The sequence below is a fragment of the Amaranthus tricolor genome, chromosome 4 (genome assembly GCF_026212465.1).
Source record: "Amaranthus tricolor cultivar Red isolate AtriRed21 chromosome 4, ASM2621246v1, whole genome shotgun sequence".
In the NCBI taxonomy this organism is placed as follows: domain Eukaryota; kingdom Viridiplantae; phylum Streptophyta; class Magnoliopsida; order Caryophyllales; family Amaranthaceae; genus Amaranthus; species Amaranthus tricolor.
This window is the reverse complement of record NC_080050.1, coordinates 29010913-29029322: the sequence shown is the minus strand read 5'-3', so window position 1 is coordinate 29029322 and position 18410 is coordinate 29010913. Positions and strand designations below refer to the sequence as shown.

Genomic DNA, 18410 nt, shown 5'->3' with positions numbered 1-18410 from the left:
TTATGTATTGCAATTTAAATAATTTAAAATCTAAAAAATATTACTATCTCCTTAGAGTATGCTTTCCAATATACCTTTGTTAAATATTAATAAAATAAGTTATAAGAGCCTGAATGATGAAATAAAAAAAAAGGCAAAAGTCAATAAATTCAAAGTTCATCTATTCTATTTGGTAATTCTTAATTACTTGCAATTTTCAAAAAAAAAAATTCATTCATATTGAAGTTAGGATAATCAAAATGAAATTTTACAGTCCTACAATTTAACTATACAATTCAACAAATCTGATCTTAGTTAGAAACTTATAATTGATTCTATTATTTTAATTCACCATCTTACAATATTTTTTATTTCAAATATATATATATATATATATATATTATTCCATAATTACAAAAAATGATATACTATTTATTGATGTATATGAAGTTTTTATGTCCGTTTTATGCTAGAAAAGTAATTTAAGTAAGTAATTTACATTACAATTTAAAACTTTTCATTATTATTGTCTTACTTATTATATCTTATTTATAGAAATTATAATCAAATTTTCGAAAGAACAAAAGACGCATACTATATCCTAATTATAAAGGTTGAGACCAGTGAAACATTTGGCTTATCAAAACTTGTAAAGGAATACAAACACAAGACAAATAGCAATGCAAGACAAAACTAATAACAAACCAAAGAGATTTATAAATAAAGTACAAATTCAAAACTTTTAAAATAAATAATTATCGATAAAGACTAAATATTACTCCCTCCGTTCCTATTTGTTCTTCCTATTTGGGTATTTCACAAAGAATAAGAAAAAGAGAATCTTTGGTGGTAGTGGGTATTATTTTAATTATATAATAGTGGGAAGTAATGATTGTATTGGAAGTATAAGGTTGTAGTGGGTATTATTTTAATTAAATAGTAGTGTGAAGTAATGATTGTATTGAAAGTATGAGAGAGAAAATAATTATAAATAAAAGAAAATGGGTACATTAAAAGAAAAGGGGGATTTTAAGGGGTAAAAGTGAGATAAAAACTTTCCAAAAATAGAAAGTATTCTAAAGTGGAAGAACTTTTGAAACTACCCGTTATAGTAATGTGGAAGATAAAAAAGGAACGGAGGGAGTATCATTTTTAAGTTTATTTATAGGATCAGATGGTTTTATATCTCAATATGTTTGCTTGTACTATAATCAGTCGTTCTCCCGAGAGACTGTATCTTTAAAAAACGTCAGTAACATTTGAAAAATTAATAATTTATAACGAGTAAATTTAAGAGAATTATTGCCGCCAAAATGACCTCAACCAAATTTATAATTTTCTTGTTCTTTTCAGAAACAAACACACAACACCTCCTTCTTCATCCCTTATTCCCTGCGTTCTCTCCTAGCTTCTGGTACACACAGCAACAAACATCGTCTTCTTCCCCAAACGTTCGAACAAACAGCAGCAATCACAAGTGAATCGACTTTCTTGCTTTTCTTGTCGACATTCACTCTGAAATTAGGGTTGAAGCTTTCGTTCTTCTGATATGCGAATTTAGGGCAAAAACTAAACTATCACCATCTTCTACCTTGAGTTCTCACAAGATCCATTGCAAGCTCTCCTCTCATACCGCCATTTTTGGATAAACTTAGACACTCCATGAATGTTCTTTTTCTCCTTGATTGATTATTGGTGTAAACAAAATTAAGGTTTGAATCTCTCAATCTCTATGTGTTGTTTTACTCCATTCTTCTCTCATTCTTTTGATTTTCCTCTCAAGAATCGAACCTTAGCCCATCTTTGATTAGATTTTTAAGTAACATCAACATTTTTTTGTGGTTATTTTCCTCCATTGAAGGAGAATTCATAAAGCAGCGATCGATTTTCCTTCCAAGTCCTTCGAAATTCTGCCGAATGGGGAAAAACAAATGAGATTCGGTTCTGTTTGATTAAGCATCGAGGTCCAAGCCGGAAATTTATTTCGGAATCTAATTTTTGTTCCATATCAGTGTCGTCGTCAAACAGAAGGTAGCCCTTCTTGATTTTTTTTGCTTCTCCTTATTTTTTATGCTCTTGTTCATATAAGATTACTTCCATTGGCATATATCCACTTGTATATTTTTTTATTCATGTGCTAAAACCTTAATGTTGATGAATCTTGGAAATTTGTATGAGTAAATTAGATGAATTTTTAATTGAAAAATTTATGAAAAATATGTTACTAGTAAGGTATGGGATGATGAGAATTTAAGGGTGGCTTGCAATTTTAGTAGTAGATTCTTTGAATGACTTGCTTTTGATTAGTTAGTGTTTTTAGATATGTTGTTTAATTGGAAGATAAGGATTTTGTAGTAGAAATTAGAATAGTGAAAATGAAGACTTTGAGATATATTGTTGGAAATCATCGTATTGGTTTAGAAAATTATGGTAATGGATAAATAATGAATGATGGGATGTTCTTGAAAGAATCTAGAGTTCGTGTGGAAATCATTAGTTGATTGGATAAATTAGCCGTGTTTCTAATTAAATAGTTTTATTCTTGTTTTTGTTTCTTGGATTCTTTTAAATATTCTTGGTTTTGAGCTTAGAAGAACATAAAAGTGTTTGAATTGGAAATACAAAGGAAATTGTGGAGTCGTATGATCTTTATAAGAATATAAGCTAGTCTAAAGCATAGTTTTATATATATATATATATATATATATATATATATATATATATATATATATATATATATATATATATTGATGATATTGGGGGTTGGAGTTAGAACTTGCGCAAGCTTTGAAATTAGAAATATTAGAATCGAAGCTTGAACTAAGATACTGTTGTAGGAGGAGATGCAATAAGTTATATGAGCCTAGTTTGTAGTACCATATGCTTTGTTGTGATGTTATATTTGTTATGCTTCAGGAGGCGACATCATCGAGGAACCCTTCTAGTGATCGCGGAGAACCAGATTTAGCTTCTTGAAGCGTTTTTGGTGAGTAGTAATAGTCCCTTAAAAAGGGTCTGGCCAGACTACAGTTTTTGAAAAGTGTTTTATTAAAGTTTTTGAAATTTATATTGTTGAGAAAATTTTTTTATGAATGATTATGCTGATATTGATATGGTCAATGGATCGGGCTTATGAGCTGGTCATTGATGGAGTGGTGGGACACTGTCTCCTATTCCCCTGTTTTGAGGTGAATTGTCATTCAAATATTGACTAGCACCACCCGAAAATGACATAGCCTTACACCCGAAGGTGACATAGCCTTAGAGCTATGGATGTTTCTCTCAACTAGACTCCATGTGCGCACATAGATCTAGGAAACTGATTTTGCTTTTAAACCTATGCTTTGAATTATTGTGTTTTGTTGTTTTGGATTGTTACTTCTCATTCAGTTTAACCTGACCCCTTGTTGTTTTCCTCTTTTAGATTGTTTACAGATCGGAACCGATCGGGAACGATGGCTTAGCGGTGATGATTAGAGTTACATGGATGTTATATTGAGCTGAATTCGTGAGAAGTTGTAGTATTGTATTAGGTTTTTGGTAAATGTATAATAGACTTCGTTGTGTTGTTATATTGAACTTTTAGAATGACTTTTATGATTACATTGTATTAGGTGTTTGATTTGAGAATTAGCTGATTTAGCTATGTTTTATAACTGGTGACCCCATAGCTCAAGTTTTGGAATTAAGATTTAAGTTTCTTGGGAAATAAAACCTGTGATGACCCTGTTTACTCAGTCAACGGTAAGTCGGGTTGTTACAACGTCTCTCAGGCCTAACCTATTAAACCTTAATGTCCTTTACTATATCCTTAATGCCAACTTACAATATCCTTAATGTCTACTTACAGTATATTTAATGCCCACCGAAAAAGTACTTAAAGAGCCTACTTACAATATTCTTAATGCTTTTCGATAAACTTAGCCTACTAGCCTACTTACTATATTTTTAATGTTTACTTACAATATCTTTAGAGCCTACTTACTATATTTTTAATGTTTACTTACAATATCTTTAGAGCCTACTTACTATATTTTTAATGTTTACTTACAATATCTTTAGAGTCTACTTACACTATACTTGATGTCCACCGAGTAAGTACTCAAGTACTTACAATATTTTAAATACCTACTAATAATATTTTTAATGTCAATTGAAAACCTACTCTATATTTTTTTTGGACCTGCCTAATTAAAGAATTATGAGGAAATAAATGAGAGTCATGTAAAGGGCTTTGAGATCCATATCCACCCCTAAGAAATTGCATGAATAAATTATTCAAGTTATTATTATATAATAAAATGATATAGACATGGAATAACAAGCATGGTCGTCCTATGAGGTCCAAACTTTATAGATAGAAGTTATTGCGTAGCTCTACCAACATGGCCACTTTATAACACTAAAGCTGTATTTAAAACTATAGGGCAACTACAACCACACTCTAGTTGTGGTGTAATTCTTCATCATCATCAATATAAATGTCAGAATCTTTATCCAAAAATTATAGTCATTTATATAATTATTTAACCACAAATTAAATTCTTAATCTTGGTGTCTAAATCCTCGTTCCACTTAGGTTGTAGCCATTTGGTCAATTTAGGAGAAAATCTCTGCATAGTTGTTCTAGTCATGCAAAAGGCATCAAACTGCTTAGACACAGCCCATAAATTAAAGTGTATTTATGTTAGTTTCTTTTTTTGAATTTTATTATTAGTTTTTAAGTTCCAATTTTTAAGAAAATTACAAATTAAATAGAATCTTAAAATTATTAAATATTTTTACTTCGCCCTTAAATGAATGGTTTATGAACTTCTTCCTCAAAGATGCTTGGAAGATCATAACTTGTTGGTACAAGTCTCCCCAAATGTCCAAATCAAAATGGATGGTTTATAAAATCATTGATGAATGGACAAATGGTATGATATGGGAGTAAACAGATGGAGAACTCTCAAATACTTTAGATATAAATGGGATGGCAATGAGTATTGGACCCGACCCGAATCCGTATCCTTTTTCACGGATCTGGGTCCTAAAAAATTGGACCCGTCGGATCCGAGATCCGAGTCATATCCGAATTCGTTTAAATTTCACGGGTCCGGATCCGGATCTGAGAAACATACCCAGATCCAGACCCGCGGATCTGGAGGATCCATTTTATTATTATTATTATTATTATTATTATTATTATTATTTTATCTAAAAAATATATTAAAATATAGATTACCCAGACTCCCTCACTTGAATACTACTACTCTACTAGTCTGCTACTGCCTCACGACCTCAATTCCTCACATCAATTCACTTATCACTCATCAACAGCACAACATCACTCATCATCATCACCCTCGACACTGCCTCCCACTCCCACCGACTCGACACTCGACAACCATCGGCCCACCGCGACAGATCTTCTCTCCTCTCCTCACAGGCGGCTGGAGTGGCGGATTTGAGGGTAATAAACCCTTTTTTTTGGGTGATTGATTGTAAAATTATATATATTATTAACATTAGTCTATAAATATCACTTTATTGCAATCTCAACACATTCAAAAATACAAAAAAAAAAAGCAAAAACAAGTTAGACCCGTTTTGGACTCGGATCCGGATATGGGTCTTGCATAACTGGACCCGCGGATCTGGGTCTGGATCTGGATCTGGATCTTGTTTTTGAAAACGGATCTGAATCCGGGTCCAAAGACCGTCAAACTATTTTAACATATTTTTTAAATTGATGTACATTAAAATAATAGACAAAATCATAACTAACAAAAACTCCGAAACCATCCAAATCTTCCGAGTTCCGAGTAAAAAATCAAACACGAGAAAGAAAGAAAGAAAGAAAAAATGCAGAAAAGAGAACAAGGGAAACAAGGAGGGGGAGGAGGAGGAGGAGGAGGAGGAGGGGGAGCGTCGACTCCAGCGCCTAAACGAGGTCGTCCCATCGGAAGTGGTACCAACAGTGCCGCTGTCGCTGCTGTAGCTGCCGCCGCAGATTCAGCCGCACCTCATACTCTCCTTGGCCCTACCCTTCAGGTTCATAGCGCTTTTGCTGGTTTGTCTTCTCCTTCCTTTTCCCTTTTCTTTCACATTTTAATTTTGATTTTGCCTCTCTTTTCTCTTTGTTGAACTATTAATTTGTCTAATTGATCGTGAGTTTGTTCATAATTTATTAATCAAACAAGAGCTAATTCATCTTTGAATTCAATTTCTTACAAATATAGTTTCTGCCGCTGTTAATTTTAGTTTCTTTTAGTGCTTTGAATAGTATATTGTTGTCATATACATATCGCATAGTCATGGTTTTGTGTATTTGTTTTGTTTAGGCTTTTGAATCATTTGGCATTGTGTATCTTATCACTATAGGTTTGGAATTAGGGTTTTGGACTGGAAAACGACTTCAAAATGTGGCACTCTGAGTTGTTGTGTATAGATGTGTAAATCAATTTGTATACTCTTAAGGATTCGACACATGTAATTTACTGTAACTGTATAAGTTTAATGATATAGTAGTATTAAAGAATGAATAGATAGGGAGTTGGGAAAAGAAGAGGTTGGAAGGAACATCTGTTTTTTATGACGGTCAAAATTGGAAGGCCAGGAAGAGCAATAATAGTGACCTGTTTTTTAACTTGTACTTTGATATATTTAAACCCTTGATATATATATTCCTGGAAGAATTCTCATTTACATGAAATATATTTATTGATCCAACAATGTTCATATCTACTCTTCTCCTCAAATTTATAAAGTATTTAGCTTTTTAATATTAAGTTAGTGGTCTTTGTATGTCATTTTAGAATTTTGTTGGTCCCCATTAGATGATGTTCAAGATCTTTCATTGGAACTAATTTGGGATCTAGACGAAAGGGCTTGGTAGCAGCTAGCAAGTACATCAACTAAATCCCTCCAAATGCGCTCTTTCATCCCTTTATTCACCAATCCACCAAATATTGCCATGGATTTTTGAGATGCTTTGAAATTGGATTTACCGACAAGATCCTTTCCTTCATTAGCTTTTGATGCACTTGTACCCATGTTTATTAAGCCTGTGCTCGACATAACTTGGATCATAGACTTCAAATATAGTACCCATTACAATCTATGTCCATTTATCATCTTTTAAATATAAAGTCAGTCTAGCGAGATTGATTGTTGATACTCTTTTATCTATTCATCAACCCTTCAGCAAGTGCACTACTTATGTTTGCTTAACTTTGTTAAAGAAGCCTATGCTCAAAGTCCACCAAGGCTCACAAAATTGTGCTTTGGAGCATAGAAGCCCAACTCACAAGAAGGTCTAAAAAGTGTGCTTTTAGCTTTTTGTGCTTTTGGTAGTTAAGAGACAACTGAGTAATTCAACCTAGAAAATCAAAGATAATATCTTCATAATTTTGACTCAAGCTTTGAGGCTCATATGTGACCAAAATTCTTCCATGAATTTTAAGCTCTACAAATGATCTTAAAGTATAAACCTAAGGAATCGAGTGTCTGCCTCCCTCATGCCTTGAGAATCTTATATTTGTGGCACATATTTTTTAAATTACTATATACCAATAAATAAACAATAGGTGTGTAATTTGCCTACAAAGTGACCATGATTTTGCTTGTGCATTGCGCTTAAGCTTGGGCAACCTTGGGGTTTGGTGTGCCTAACTTTTTTTCAATCTAAGATTGAACGAGAACCCTTACAACAAATTTTTGGAGTACAACAGGTGGAGACCCATATGTAAATTACCTTTGTGTAAAGAAAACATTGCCATTTACACAATTACTTTCACAATAATGGTTGGAAATTTAGATATTCCTTGAATTCTAATTTTTGTTCTTTTGGATGTTGTCTTGTTTTGCATATTTACCTTGAGAATGACAATTGACGAAATAGCCTCTTTACATTTTCATGTGCATACCAATATTGCATTAAGTTTGTTTTAAAATATTGAATGATGAACAACCAACCTTGCAATTCCATCATGTAGTCTACATAACTTGTTTACAACTTGATTAGGGAGAATCATCGATAAGAGTTATGTTACTTGAAGAGATATCCCGAGAGCAGAGCATAGAAAGAGCCTAAAAGAGATGAATAGTATAAGAAAGAAAGGAAAATTGAACAGAGAAAAACATAAGGAAGATGATAAGAAAGAAAGAAATCGGTTAGAGAGCAAACCAGCAAGAGGCGGGGGGAATCTGAGAAACAAGAAGTGTCGTTGTCAATATCTGCGACTCAGTAAGCTCTAGAATTCCACAGAGACTAGGAGGTGTTCTATTTGTAAGATCAAAAGTAGGAATTTCTTTTAATGGAGAAGACATAGTAGCTCACACTTGGTTTTGTGATGCTATCTTGTAAGAGAATCAAGGATGAGGGTTTCAGTTCCTTACTCCATCTTTCTAAAACAATTATTTTTTGTTACCATTTCCTTACTACCAAAGTGCAAAAACAAGGTTGAATCACCGTAACGCGACCGTATTGTAAAGGTTTTTGAGTTTACCGCAATTGTAATATAGGCCGCATTGACCGCAAAATCATCTGCATTGACCGTGAAACTTCCGGTTACCGTGACAGTGACTGAAATCGTATTTTTGCACTATTCTTAATATACACCTTAGCAAGAATTGCATCACGCACTCATTAGACAGCTTGAGTCTTGCCTCTGCAAGTCAATGCTCTAAGAAGTGCCTGATCTAATCTGGAGTGCATCTCTTCATGGATTCACACCTTTCACTTAGTTCGATATTAATGTGAGAGCTTTTTTTATGTAGTGATTGTATAATGCTAATAATGAAATTTTGGAAAGGTTTAGAGCATGCATCTTTTCCTCAAATAACATGGAAACTTCACGCATTACAAAATTTAATAGTGATATCCTATTTTTTGTCAATGTAATATATATGTGAATATTTTATATTTCATTCTCAGATCAAAACCAGAAAAGGATTGTTTTAGCTCTGCAAAGTGGCTTAAAGAGTGATCTTACATGGGCACTAAATACTCTTACTGTACTCTCTTTCAAAGAAAAGGATGAAATTCGCAAAGATGCTACCCCACTTGCTAAGATACCTGGATTGCTGGATGCTCTTCTTCAAATTGTATGTAATTTCAGGTTTTGAATTCTGCTTTCTTTCTGGCTTCTGACAAAGGCAATAATGGCGATTTGGAACCTTGCTTTTCAATTTTACAGATTGATGACTGGCGTGACATAGCTGTACCTAGGGATTTTTCAAGGAATCGACGAGTGAGGTTGTTGGGATCGAATGCTCTTGTAACAGGTTTTGGAAATGAATATGACGCTTTGGCCTCCAATGACAATAACTCACAATCAATGTAAATTTTAATTCAATGTTATTAGTTATTTCCCCTGTGCTTACTGACTTTGAGTTTCATTTTCGAGTTTAAGACTACAGCTGATTGTGAAAAATGTTTGTGTAGTGTTTCTGGTTCTGGTATTGATCCTTCATCACAAAAAAGTGCAGCAAGACATCGACCTACTGATTGGTGGTTTGAGGAAGATGGCTTATTTAATTTAGATGATGATGGGCGTGCAGAAAAGCAGCTGTGTGCTGTTGCTGCATCTAATATCCTACGTAACTTCTCATTCATGCCTGAAAATGAAGTCATCATGGCTCAACACCGCCACTGTTTGGAAACGGTATTCCAGTGTATAGAAGATCAGATTATTGGTGAGTATGAGTAACAATTTTACACATTTGCGAATGAATTCAGATCTGTCGCCAAAATCAAATATAAGACTTGATGTAATTTCTTCAGATGAGAAAAAATATGTTAAGGTGTGCTTGTTCATGATCAATTCAATTATAAGCAATGCTAAAAAATCAGATCCTACCTTTGATCCACAAGGATGGTAGAATCAGATTGTAATAATGCTATCAAATAATTAATAAGCATTCCAGAAAATGATAACATAAGTCTGTGGCCCATGTTGTATTAACAACTTTTAAATTTGTTGTTTGCTTTCCACTTACAATTGAACATGTCAACTCCTACAATTTCTATCAACAAACACTTCACTGGGTATGTCAGGTATGTAATACAGTATAACAACTTATTTGATAGCTACAGAACTTTGGATCGTAACATGTGAAAAGAAACTTGATGGAGATCTAAAAGTGACAAGAATGTGTCGAATGAGGGAGGCATAAAATTGATGTCAACTTATGTTAACCAGAGAGAGATTGCACTGGTTTTTTATAGCAAAATATAGGTGCTTTTGTTTTTAGCAGTATTCATTTTCCGAATAATTGAGGTTCCCAAGTATTAAGTTCTAATTAATAACAATGATATAAAATGTAGGATCGACCCATCATCAATAATCTGTGTTATCCTATGCTTATAATTGAACTTGAATAATCCTTCGTGGTCTTGAATTGTCCTTGTAACTGACCAATTCTTGACACAATCCAGATCATTTTCCTATATTTGAATTTTAGAACCATATGATCCTACTATCTGATCCATGGTTTAATAATAGTGATTGTAAGACATTTTTTCCACTCAGGAAAAATTATCTATTAAATGACGCTATTGTTCTGTTTTCCAAAGATTGGTGGGTAGTTTTCTCTGTGAAGTTTTATTTAAGTACTGCTGTGAAATTTATTAGCTGCATTGTATTTTTCAGAGGATGAAGAACTTGTCACAAATGCTGTCGAGACAATTGTGAATTTGGGCCCATTGCTTGATCTGAGAATATTTAGTTCATCGAAGCCTTCTTATATTAACATAACGTGAGTTTTTATGCTTGTAAAATTCGCTGTTTTGAGTGCTGAAAAATCCACAGTACTAATATTCTTCTTGCTATCAGAGAAAAGCGTGCGGTTCAAGCTATCATGGGCATGCTTGATTCTCAGGTCAAAGCATGGCATTGTGCTGCAGCAGAACTCCTTGGCCGTATGTTTATAAATCCCGACAATGAAACATTTCTTCTTCCATTTGCCACACAGGTCGCTACTAGACTAAAAAAAAAACAGATTTAACCCTAGTTTCTTATTGAAGTTTCTGAAAGATTTTAATTACTCGTTATCTATTACAGATTTACCAGCGTTTAGTTGATTTGCTGAGCTTACCGGTGTCTGATGCTCAGGCAGCTGCTGTAGGTGCACTTTATAATCTCGTGGAAGTCAATATGGACTGCAGGTTAAAATTAGCAAGTGAACGATGGTGAGTTTACTTTTGGTTATCTCCGTCAACAGCTTCCTTAATCTCTTTACGGTGTTTTTAATAAAACTTCTCTTCCAGGGCTGTGGATCGATTGTTGAAAGTTATCAAAACGCCACACCCTGTACCAGAAATTTGTCGAAAGGCAGCTACGATTTTAGAAAGCCTCGTGTCTGAACCACAAAACAGAGGTCCTCTCCTTGCATATGAGAACGCGTTTGCAGAGATTCTTTTCTCGGAGGGTAAGCATGCTGATACTTTCGCAAGGATATTGTACGAATTGACATCTCGACCAAACAACAAACAAGGAATGGCACGCGGAGTCTGGGGCATGTAGTAGATTTCCTCCTCTAGATTATAGGATGTGGCTTTAAATCTACACCATGACCCTTTGTTTTGGTGTGTTGATGAATCATGTCAATGTAATGAATTAAGTTATTATTTGTATAATCAACACTCAACTCAATATTGCAAGGCCTGACTTTATGACAGAACTTGTCCCAAGAATCAAGAATACACGAGGCTCACGCACGCATTAAGGAGTATACCTTAAACACAAATTCTTGTGAGAGACGCTCTTTTTGAGAGACCATCTCTAATTTGATCGGCCGATAAAAGAAAATGTTAAATAATAATAGGCAATAAGTTTTGATAGATTAGGTCTGAGAGACGTCTCAGGAGACTGACTGTACCTTAATTTGTAAGATATTACTCACCTAAGCATAGCCTTCTTCAAAATAACTAATACATTTCTATTTTTGAAAAATCATCCCACACTCTTAGTCAGTTAGTCTCCACTAATTCTCACACATTTCATATCTTTTCACACATTTACACATTTCAACATTTTTGTTTTTCCAAAACCTAAACCAACTCTTGATATTTCATATCATATAAGTGAGATGCTTCTCTCCGTAGACCTGATTAGGGATAGGAATAGTTGGAGACGTCAGATTCATATTTTAGATTACTGGTAGTTTCTTTAGTTGTCTTCTTGTTGCTTCTTACCTTCTTTTTTTTTCTTTTCAGCAGTTGTTTATTTGTGAAAATGTCGTCATTCATATCCTTTTATGTAGGGCTTCTACATGTTTGGGGTAAAATCGACTGCTTTCCTCTAGTCCTTCATGTAAAGGGAGTATGGGTATCGATTATACGTCATCTCCCCTCATTCATACTCTGCTTCCAAGCGGGACATTGGGTATAATGATGAAGAATTTAGCTAAGCATAACTTTCTCCAAAATTTAAAACTGTTTCACTAAGGCATATCTAGACTTTTTTATTTTACTCGGACTCAAACTCCAATGTATAAAATTTGAAAATTTTAAACTTAGCCCCAACAAGTTTGGTGCATCAAGGATCTTGAATAAAATTAAATCTAATAATTTTTATTCTACTATTTGCTTACATATTCAGTTACTAATTAGAATCTAAAATAGATTTATAGGTAACCTTATCCATCATTATGTGTCCACACATTCACTTTAACATTCAATTTGATTTATGCTTATATATCCTCTTAAGTGGTCAACACTTTGTCCCATACAACTAGGGAGGTCGGAGTAGAACTCCGTAGAATTTACTCTCCTATAACACATCACCCAAGTGGTTGCTCTCCATTGAAGCAATTCAACTTGAATTCAGTGGATTATTAATCTTAAATATATAAATTTGGTCTTTGATGCAACAACATCTTCCTCTATGGTCACTTGAGCTTCTTCTATATGTTCTTCCCAACTAAAATTGCATCGTAAGTATTCTATTTTAGAGTGACAAATTGCATCCCTTTTCCTTCTAGAATCGCCCTGATCCTATCGTCTAGATTGATATTGATTTCTTCACTAGTTTTCGCTTCATGCACAATATCATTCGTGAATATCATGCACTTGGAACATTTTCGCAAATGAATAAGGAAAACTCATCAAGTATTATAGCAAATAGTAGAATGCTTAATGTCAATCTATGATGCGAATCATCTTAAATCGAAAAAGGCTTAGTTACCCCTAAGATGATTGAATCCTAGTTATTTCTCCATAATACATATTTTGTACAACCTTAATATACATCAACATTATTCTCTTAGCCTCGACGCTATCTCATATATTATAGTTATTAACAATTTTGTAATTATTTCAATTGATATAAATGATCATATGCTTCATAAAACAGCTCATGTCATCGGAGTGTATTGGTTTGTTCATATATATTAACGATTGTTTGAATTTTCCACCAGAGAATTATATAAGATTTTTAGTTTGATTCTCACCTGTTCTTTATTTCCTTAATTTAAAGAAAATTATAAGATTTTTAGTTTAATTCTCACATATTCTTCATTTCCTTAATCTAATCTATTATCTAATAAATATTATTCTACTAGATTTACTTAAAAGATTATTATTCTAGATTCATATTAATTCTAGATAATATTTTCAAATTCGATTTTCAAATACACTATACAAAATCGGTCGTGTTGAATTAGGTTAAATGAGTCAATAATTTAACTCGACATTCCAAGATTTTTGTCTTATCCAATAGATCATTTCCAGACTCCAGTAGTCATTCATATGAATTCTTCTCCATTCATATTAATGTTTCATCTCAACATATAAATCTAAAATTTTCATATCTCTTTCCACGCCTGCCCTTTAGATCATTTCATTCTTTCTCATCTTCTTGTGTAATGTCTAAATTCAAACTTTTATCTTCCTTAAATGCAAAAATGGTATTAAAAAAATTCATTAAAATTATCTCCATCATTTTTCTTTATCATCTCTAATCTCTATATATATTCAAAACATATAAATGTGGACATAATATTGTTCCCTAGTAAGCATGCATGCATGCATCATCGCATCTTTCACCATTAAAATAACAGCCATCCATTTTGGTAATTTAGGTTTATAGGCTAATACCCACCTCCTCCAAAATTGACGTACGTCATACTTCCAATTATAGTAGAAGATTATTAAATACATATAATTACATTCCTATCAAAAGTTAAAAAAATAATAATACATAGGACAAGTTTAATCGTTGGATTAACATCTTTAATCCTTTTTAAACCCTAATTAGTTTTATTATGCTTAGCTTAAAGAAATAAAGTTAAATAAAAATCCATTAACTATATCATTTGAGGAAGGAGACTTACATTTACTGATTGTTTGACAAATGACTATTAATTGAAGTATTAGTTGAAGCTATTAACTAAAAGTTTTGGCTTATTTGATCAGCTTAAAGTATTGGCTGATGAGCCAACTGTATAAGCTAATTGTTTAAGGATGTTTGGTAAAAAATATTTTTGAGTTGTAATATGTTTATTAGAAAAAAATTTAAGTTTTTTATTTTTGACTTAAAAGTCATTTACCAAATATTTTTATAAACTTTTGATTAGTCATACAACCACATTTTGAAAGCCTTGCATTGTTCAAATCTTAAATTTAGGGCCCAATGTTACATCATAATATTAATAAATTTATTTTAAAATACTTTTAATTAATTTGTAAATTATATTTGATATAAATTATGTTAATGTAAATGTCGACATATGATACTATTTTTTTCGGTTCATACATCATTAACCATCAAATTAGCAACAATTAAGTTTTGTAATTTAGGTTTATGACTTAACACCACTTCCTAATAGTAATACAAAATCTCCTCCAAAGTTGACATCATACTTCCAATAATACAGGATTTTTAAATACATATATCAAGACTTATATAGTTGATTCAACATCATTAATCCTTTTTAAACCCTAAAGTTAATTTGTGCTTAGCTCATAGGAATATAATTAACAACTAATAGGATCAGAATCTATTGAATCAGGAGACAATTGCATACATCGTCATTTTATTTTTATAAAATATTTTTTAATAATTTGCAAATTACAGCTATCAAAGTATCAAAACCTATTGCTATCAGGCTAAAGTACATAATTTCGACCATTTTAGTTGTTGGAAATTATATTACATTTTATATATATTTGCAAATTACATACAAGATTCCGCTTAATTATATTTTTCTTTATGTTGTCGCCTATCGAAAAAAATTGTAAAAATAAAATTGATTGATGAATAGTGGTTACTATTCTATTCAAGTAAAAGCCTTTTAATGTTTCCTTTTCTTAGCTGAGTCACTTTGATGACTTCTTAAAGTTAAGATAAGATGATTGAGTATACAATTAGATACTAATCATGCTTAATTAATTTAATTAAAGTAAAGTAGAATGTGATTTCAGCAATTACAAGCAAACATATAATTAATATCACCATTAATTTGCTTTAAGTTGCTTCCTAATAGACCATCTTTTTAAAGATTTATGAAATTGTCAAATGTAAGCAAATTCAGAATAAAGTTGTTTCCCCTTATAAAATAATATTTCAGTCATTTTATTTGTTCACCTTACTTTTTACGTTTTTTAAGTAATAAATTTTGCACCTCAATATCAATAAACATGTATCATAAAAAAAATATTTTAATTATATGAAAATTTGAAAATATATATTATTTTCACTATATCCCTCAAAAATTATATTTAATTTTCTCTCTCCTTGCGTTAAAATTATTTTAGTGGACAAATAGAAAGAAATAGAAAGTACAAAAATTAATGCTTCGTCTAGATTGTATTCAAAGGAAATGGCAACTAGTTTATGGGATCAGCTCATGAGGAGTGTTTAATTTCGAAGAAAACGTTTTAATGAAAAAATTAATATGTAAAAAAGTATTTTTATCACTTTGTAAACAATTTTCTCCGAAGGAAATTAATAATTCCACTATTCCATTCTCAACAATTTATTTTCCTTAAAAGGTTTTCTATCAAAAAAAAAAATTAAACAAAAGAAAACCAAATAATATCATTTGTTTTCTCACCGAAATTTTTTTTTCATCAAACCAAACACCCTTTAAATAACAATAAAATAGTTGATAAAAGCCAATATTATTTTAAGATAGAAATAGAGGGAGACAATTGAAAATATTAGTTAAAATATGAATTATGATACATTTTTAAATCAATAATATTATCTGATTATGTAATTGAACAAGTTTTATTTGGAGATACTATTTAAGATTCAGGTTAAAATCTTGTTATTCAGTGTTCTTTTTTGACTTTATAATATACATGTATCAAAACGTATAGCATATAGTAATTTATGTTTATTATAATCCTGATTATTGTCAACAAAAATTGCTCTAAAAATAATCTAAAATTAGAAAATTATAATGAAATTTATGCATGGTTTTGTTGTTGTCGTTAAAATGTTTATTGTTGCCTATATTTGAATTATCATATATCGGAGAAAGAGAAGTTATACTACTATAAATTAATTTTTGTTGTGAATCTTTTTTAGGCTTGTAAGTGGGTTCTTTATTCTCCTTCTTGTTTTGATTACCCAGATGTCTATTTAAAATTCTAGCATAATGTCAAAGCTCGATTTGTTCTTAATTAGGCCTTTATAACTCGACATTTAATCAAATCACTAGTTAAGATTCCTTTAATTGAATGTTTCAAAAGCTAGTCTTGTGAGAGTATATGTATATAATATGTATTAGATAGACTATTTAACTCATATTGTTAAATTAGGCTGGACTTCTTGTGAATGCCAGCATATTAACAGGGGGACACAAGTGCACACACTTCATAAGCCAAGGAGATATATACCATCCCAAAACCATATGACAATGGGAAGAAGGTCTCTAATAGCTTATAAAACGTGCACGCCATTTTTAATTTATCGATGTGGGATAACTCATCCCAACACCCCCCCTCACATGCGAACCCCCGTCAAGTTCGCATGTGGGAGTAATCAATTAGGGTAGGAACGCCATTCTTTTGGAACCTACCATTTTTTTAATTGTTGATCGAACCATCAGCTCTGATACCATGTTAAATTAGGCTAGACTTATTGTGAATGCCAGCATATTAACAGGGGGACACAAGTGCACACACTTCATAAGCCAAGGAGATATATACCATCCCAAAACCATATGGCAATGGGAAAAAGGTCTCTAATAGCTTATAAAGGGTGCACACCATTTTCAATTTATCGATGTGGGATAACTCATCCCAACACATATATAAGGCGTCTCTCTCGATCAGACCTTCTCATACAACAATTTGTGTTTTTCAATAAGTTTGTATTTTTCTATTGGGCTAAAATTCTTAGATACCCAAATGTGAGGAGAAGTGGTAAAGTGTCTATTGACTTCCATATGTGTTTTGTCTCACAACAAAGAATAAAAAGAATATATTACTTAATTTATAAACTTATGGAGTAATTTATGCCTATTATTTCAGTATAATTGATTTTAATAGTAATTTATAAGATACATATTAATTTTGTCCTAATTTGAATTGCACTGACCTATTTTTAAAATTTAATATGTTCCTAGCAAAATAATCATAGATGACATGGAATTAATTAATGGTAATACTCATTTGGTCCTACTAATATTAGCTAAGCAACCGTTGGGTTGATGGTAGGGTTACATTATATGACCTAAACCTAATACTCTCCTTTTATTTGGATGAAATGTATGACTTAATATTACATGCATGTGTTATGGAATTTGCATTTGTTATGTCTTTTGGATACCTAGAAAAACTATGGACAGAGTCTGAAGAGGGTAGGGCGGAGGCAACTCATACCCATAAAGGAGAGCGCGGCCAAAGGAGTCCCCCGACTCGAGAAAAAAAAGAGACGTAGCTACTAAATTTCTAGGAAAGATCATATATTTAATTCTCATGTAATCATTTTATTTCTTCAGTCTATCTTTTAATAAATAATAATAGTAGTAATAATAATAATAATAATAATAATATATTCAAAAAATATATACTAAATTACTTACTACTACTTTCTTTACTTCTCTCCGTTACAATGCATTTAAAATTTGTTTTACTTTTACCTAAAAACTTTGCATTATTGGAGTATATATACTAGGTGGTAAGGTGCTCATTAGGTTACGATTGACATAGTAAGTTAGTAGCTATATAATTTTGGTATATAATGCCCAAAAACGTCCAATGATTGTTTTCACATTACAATTTATTTATATATACTTAAATGGACGTGTCGGTACCTAACATCAAGTCCAGCAACCTCACACGTGACTAAACCGATTCAGTAATAAATTCAATATCTCTGAGGCCTTTTCAGAAGAGAAAGACCTTTATTTATTAGAGTGTTTATTCTAGTATGTAGCAAAGCAATAAGTAGAATTGAGCATAAATATATACACAAAATAAAACCTAAAAAATA

At 31.9% G+C, this 18410-nt stretch overlaps 1 protein-coding gene and 1 long non-coding RNA gene across 2 annotated transcripts; both read left to right on the top strand.

The window, feature by feature from the left end:
- The first annotated feature begins 1327 nt into the window (after positions 1 to 1327).
- On the top strand, positions 1328 to 3821 carry LOC130810059 (uncharacterized). Its single transcript, XR_009040981.1, has 4 exons — positions 1328 to 1691; positions 1841 to 2010; positions 2896 to 2965; positions 3404 to 3821. It is a non-coding gene; the product is annotated as an uncharacterized LOC130810059 (long non-coding RNA).
- A 1400-nt stretch (positions 3822 to 5221) lies between these two features.
- Positions 5222 to 11646, top strand: LOC130810058 (armadillo repeat-containing protein LFR). The gene is made up of 8 exons (XM_057675990.1): positions 5222 to 6034; positions 8900 to 9069; positions 9162 to 9304; positions 9410 to 9660; positions 10617 to 10722; positions 10800 to 10938; positions 11028 to 11155; positions 11234 to 11646. The coding sequence occupies exons 1-8, from the start codon at positions 5827 to 5829 to the stop codon at positions 11487 to 11489; spliced, it is 1401 nt and encodes a 466-aa protein (XP_057531973.1). The 5' UTR covers positions 5222 to 5826; the 3' UTR covers positions 11490 to 11646.
- Positions 11647 to 18410: the final 6764 nt, after the last annotated feature.

Bases quoted from the DNA above. Each gene is read 5' to 3' on its own strand.
- LOC130810058 (XM_057675990.1), top strand. From the start codon at position 5,827: ATGCAGAAAAGAGAACAAGGGAAACAAGGAGGGGGAGGAGGAGGAGGA. The intron at 6,035-8,899 runs GTTTGTCTTCTC...TTTCATTCTCAG, and splicing joins GGTTCATAGCGCTTTTGCTG to ATCAAAACCAGAAAAGGATT. The intron at 10,723-10,799 runs GTGAGTTTTTAT...TCTTGCTATCAG, and splicing joins CCTTCTTATATTAACATAAC to AGAAAAGCGTGCGGTTCAAG.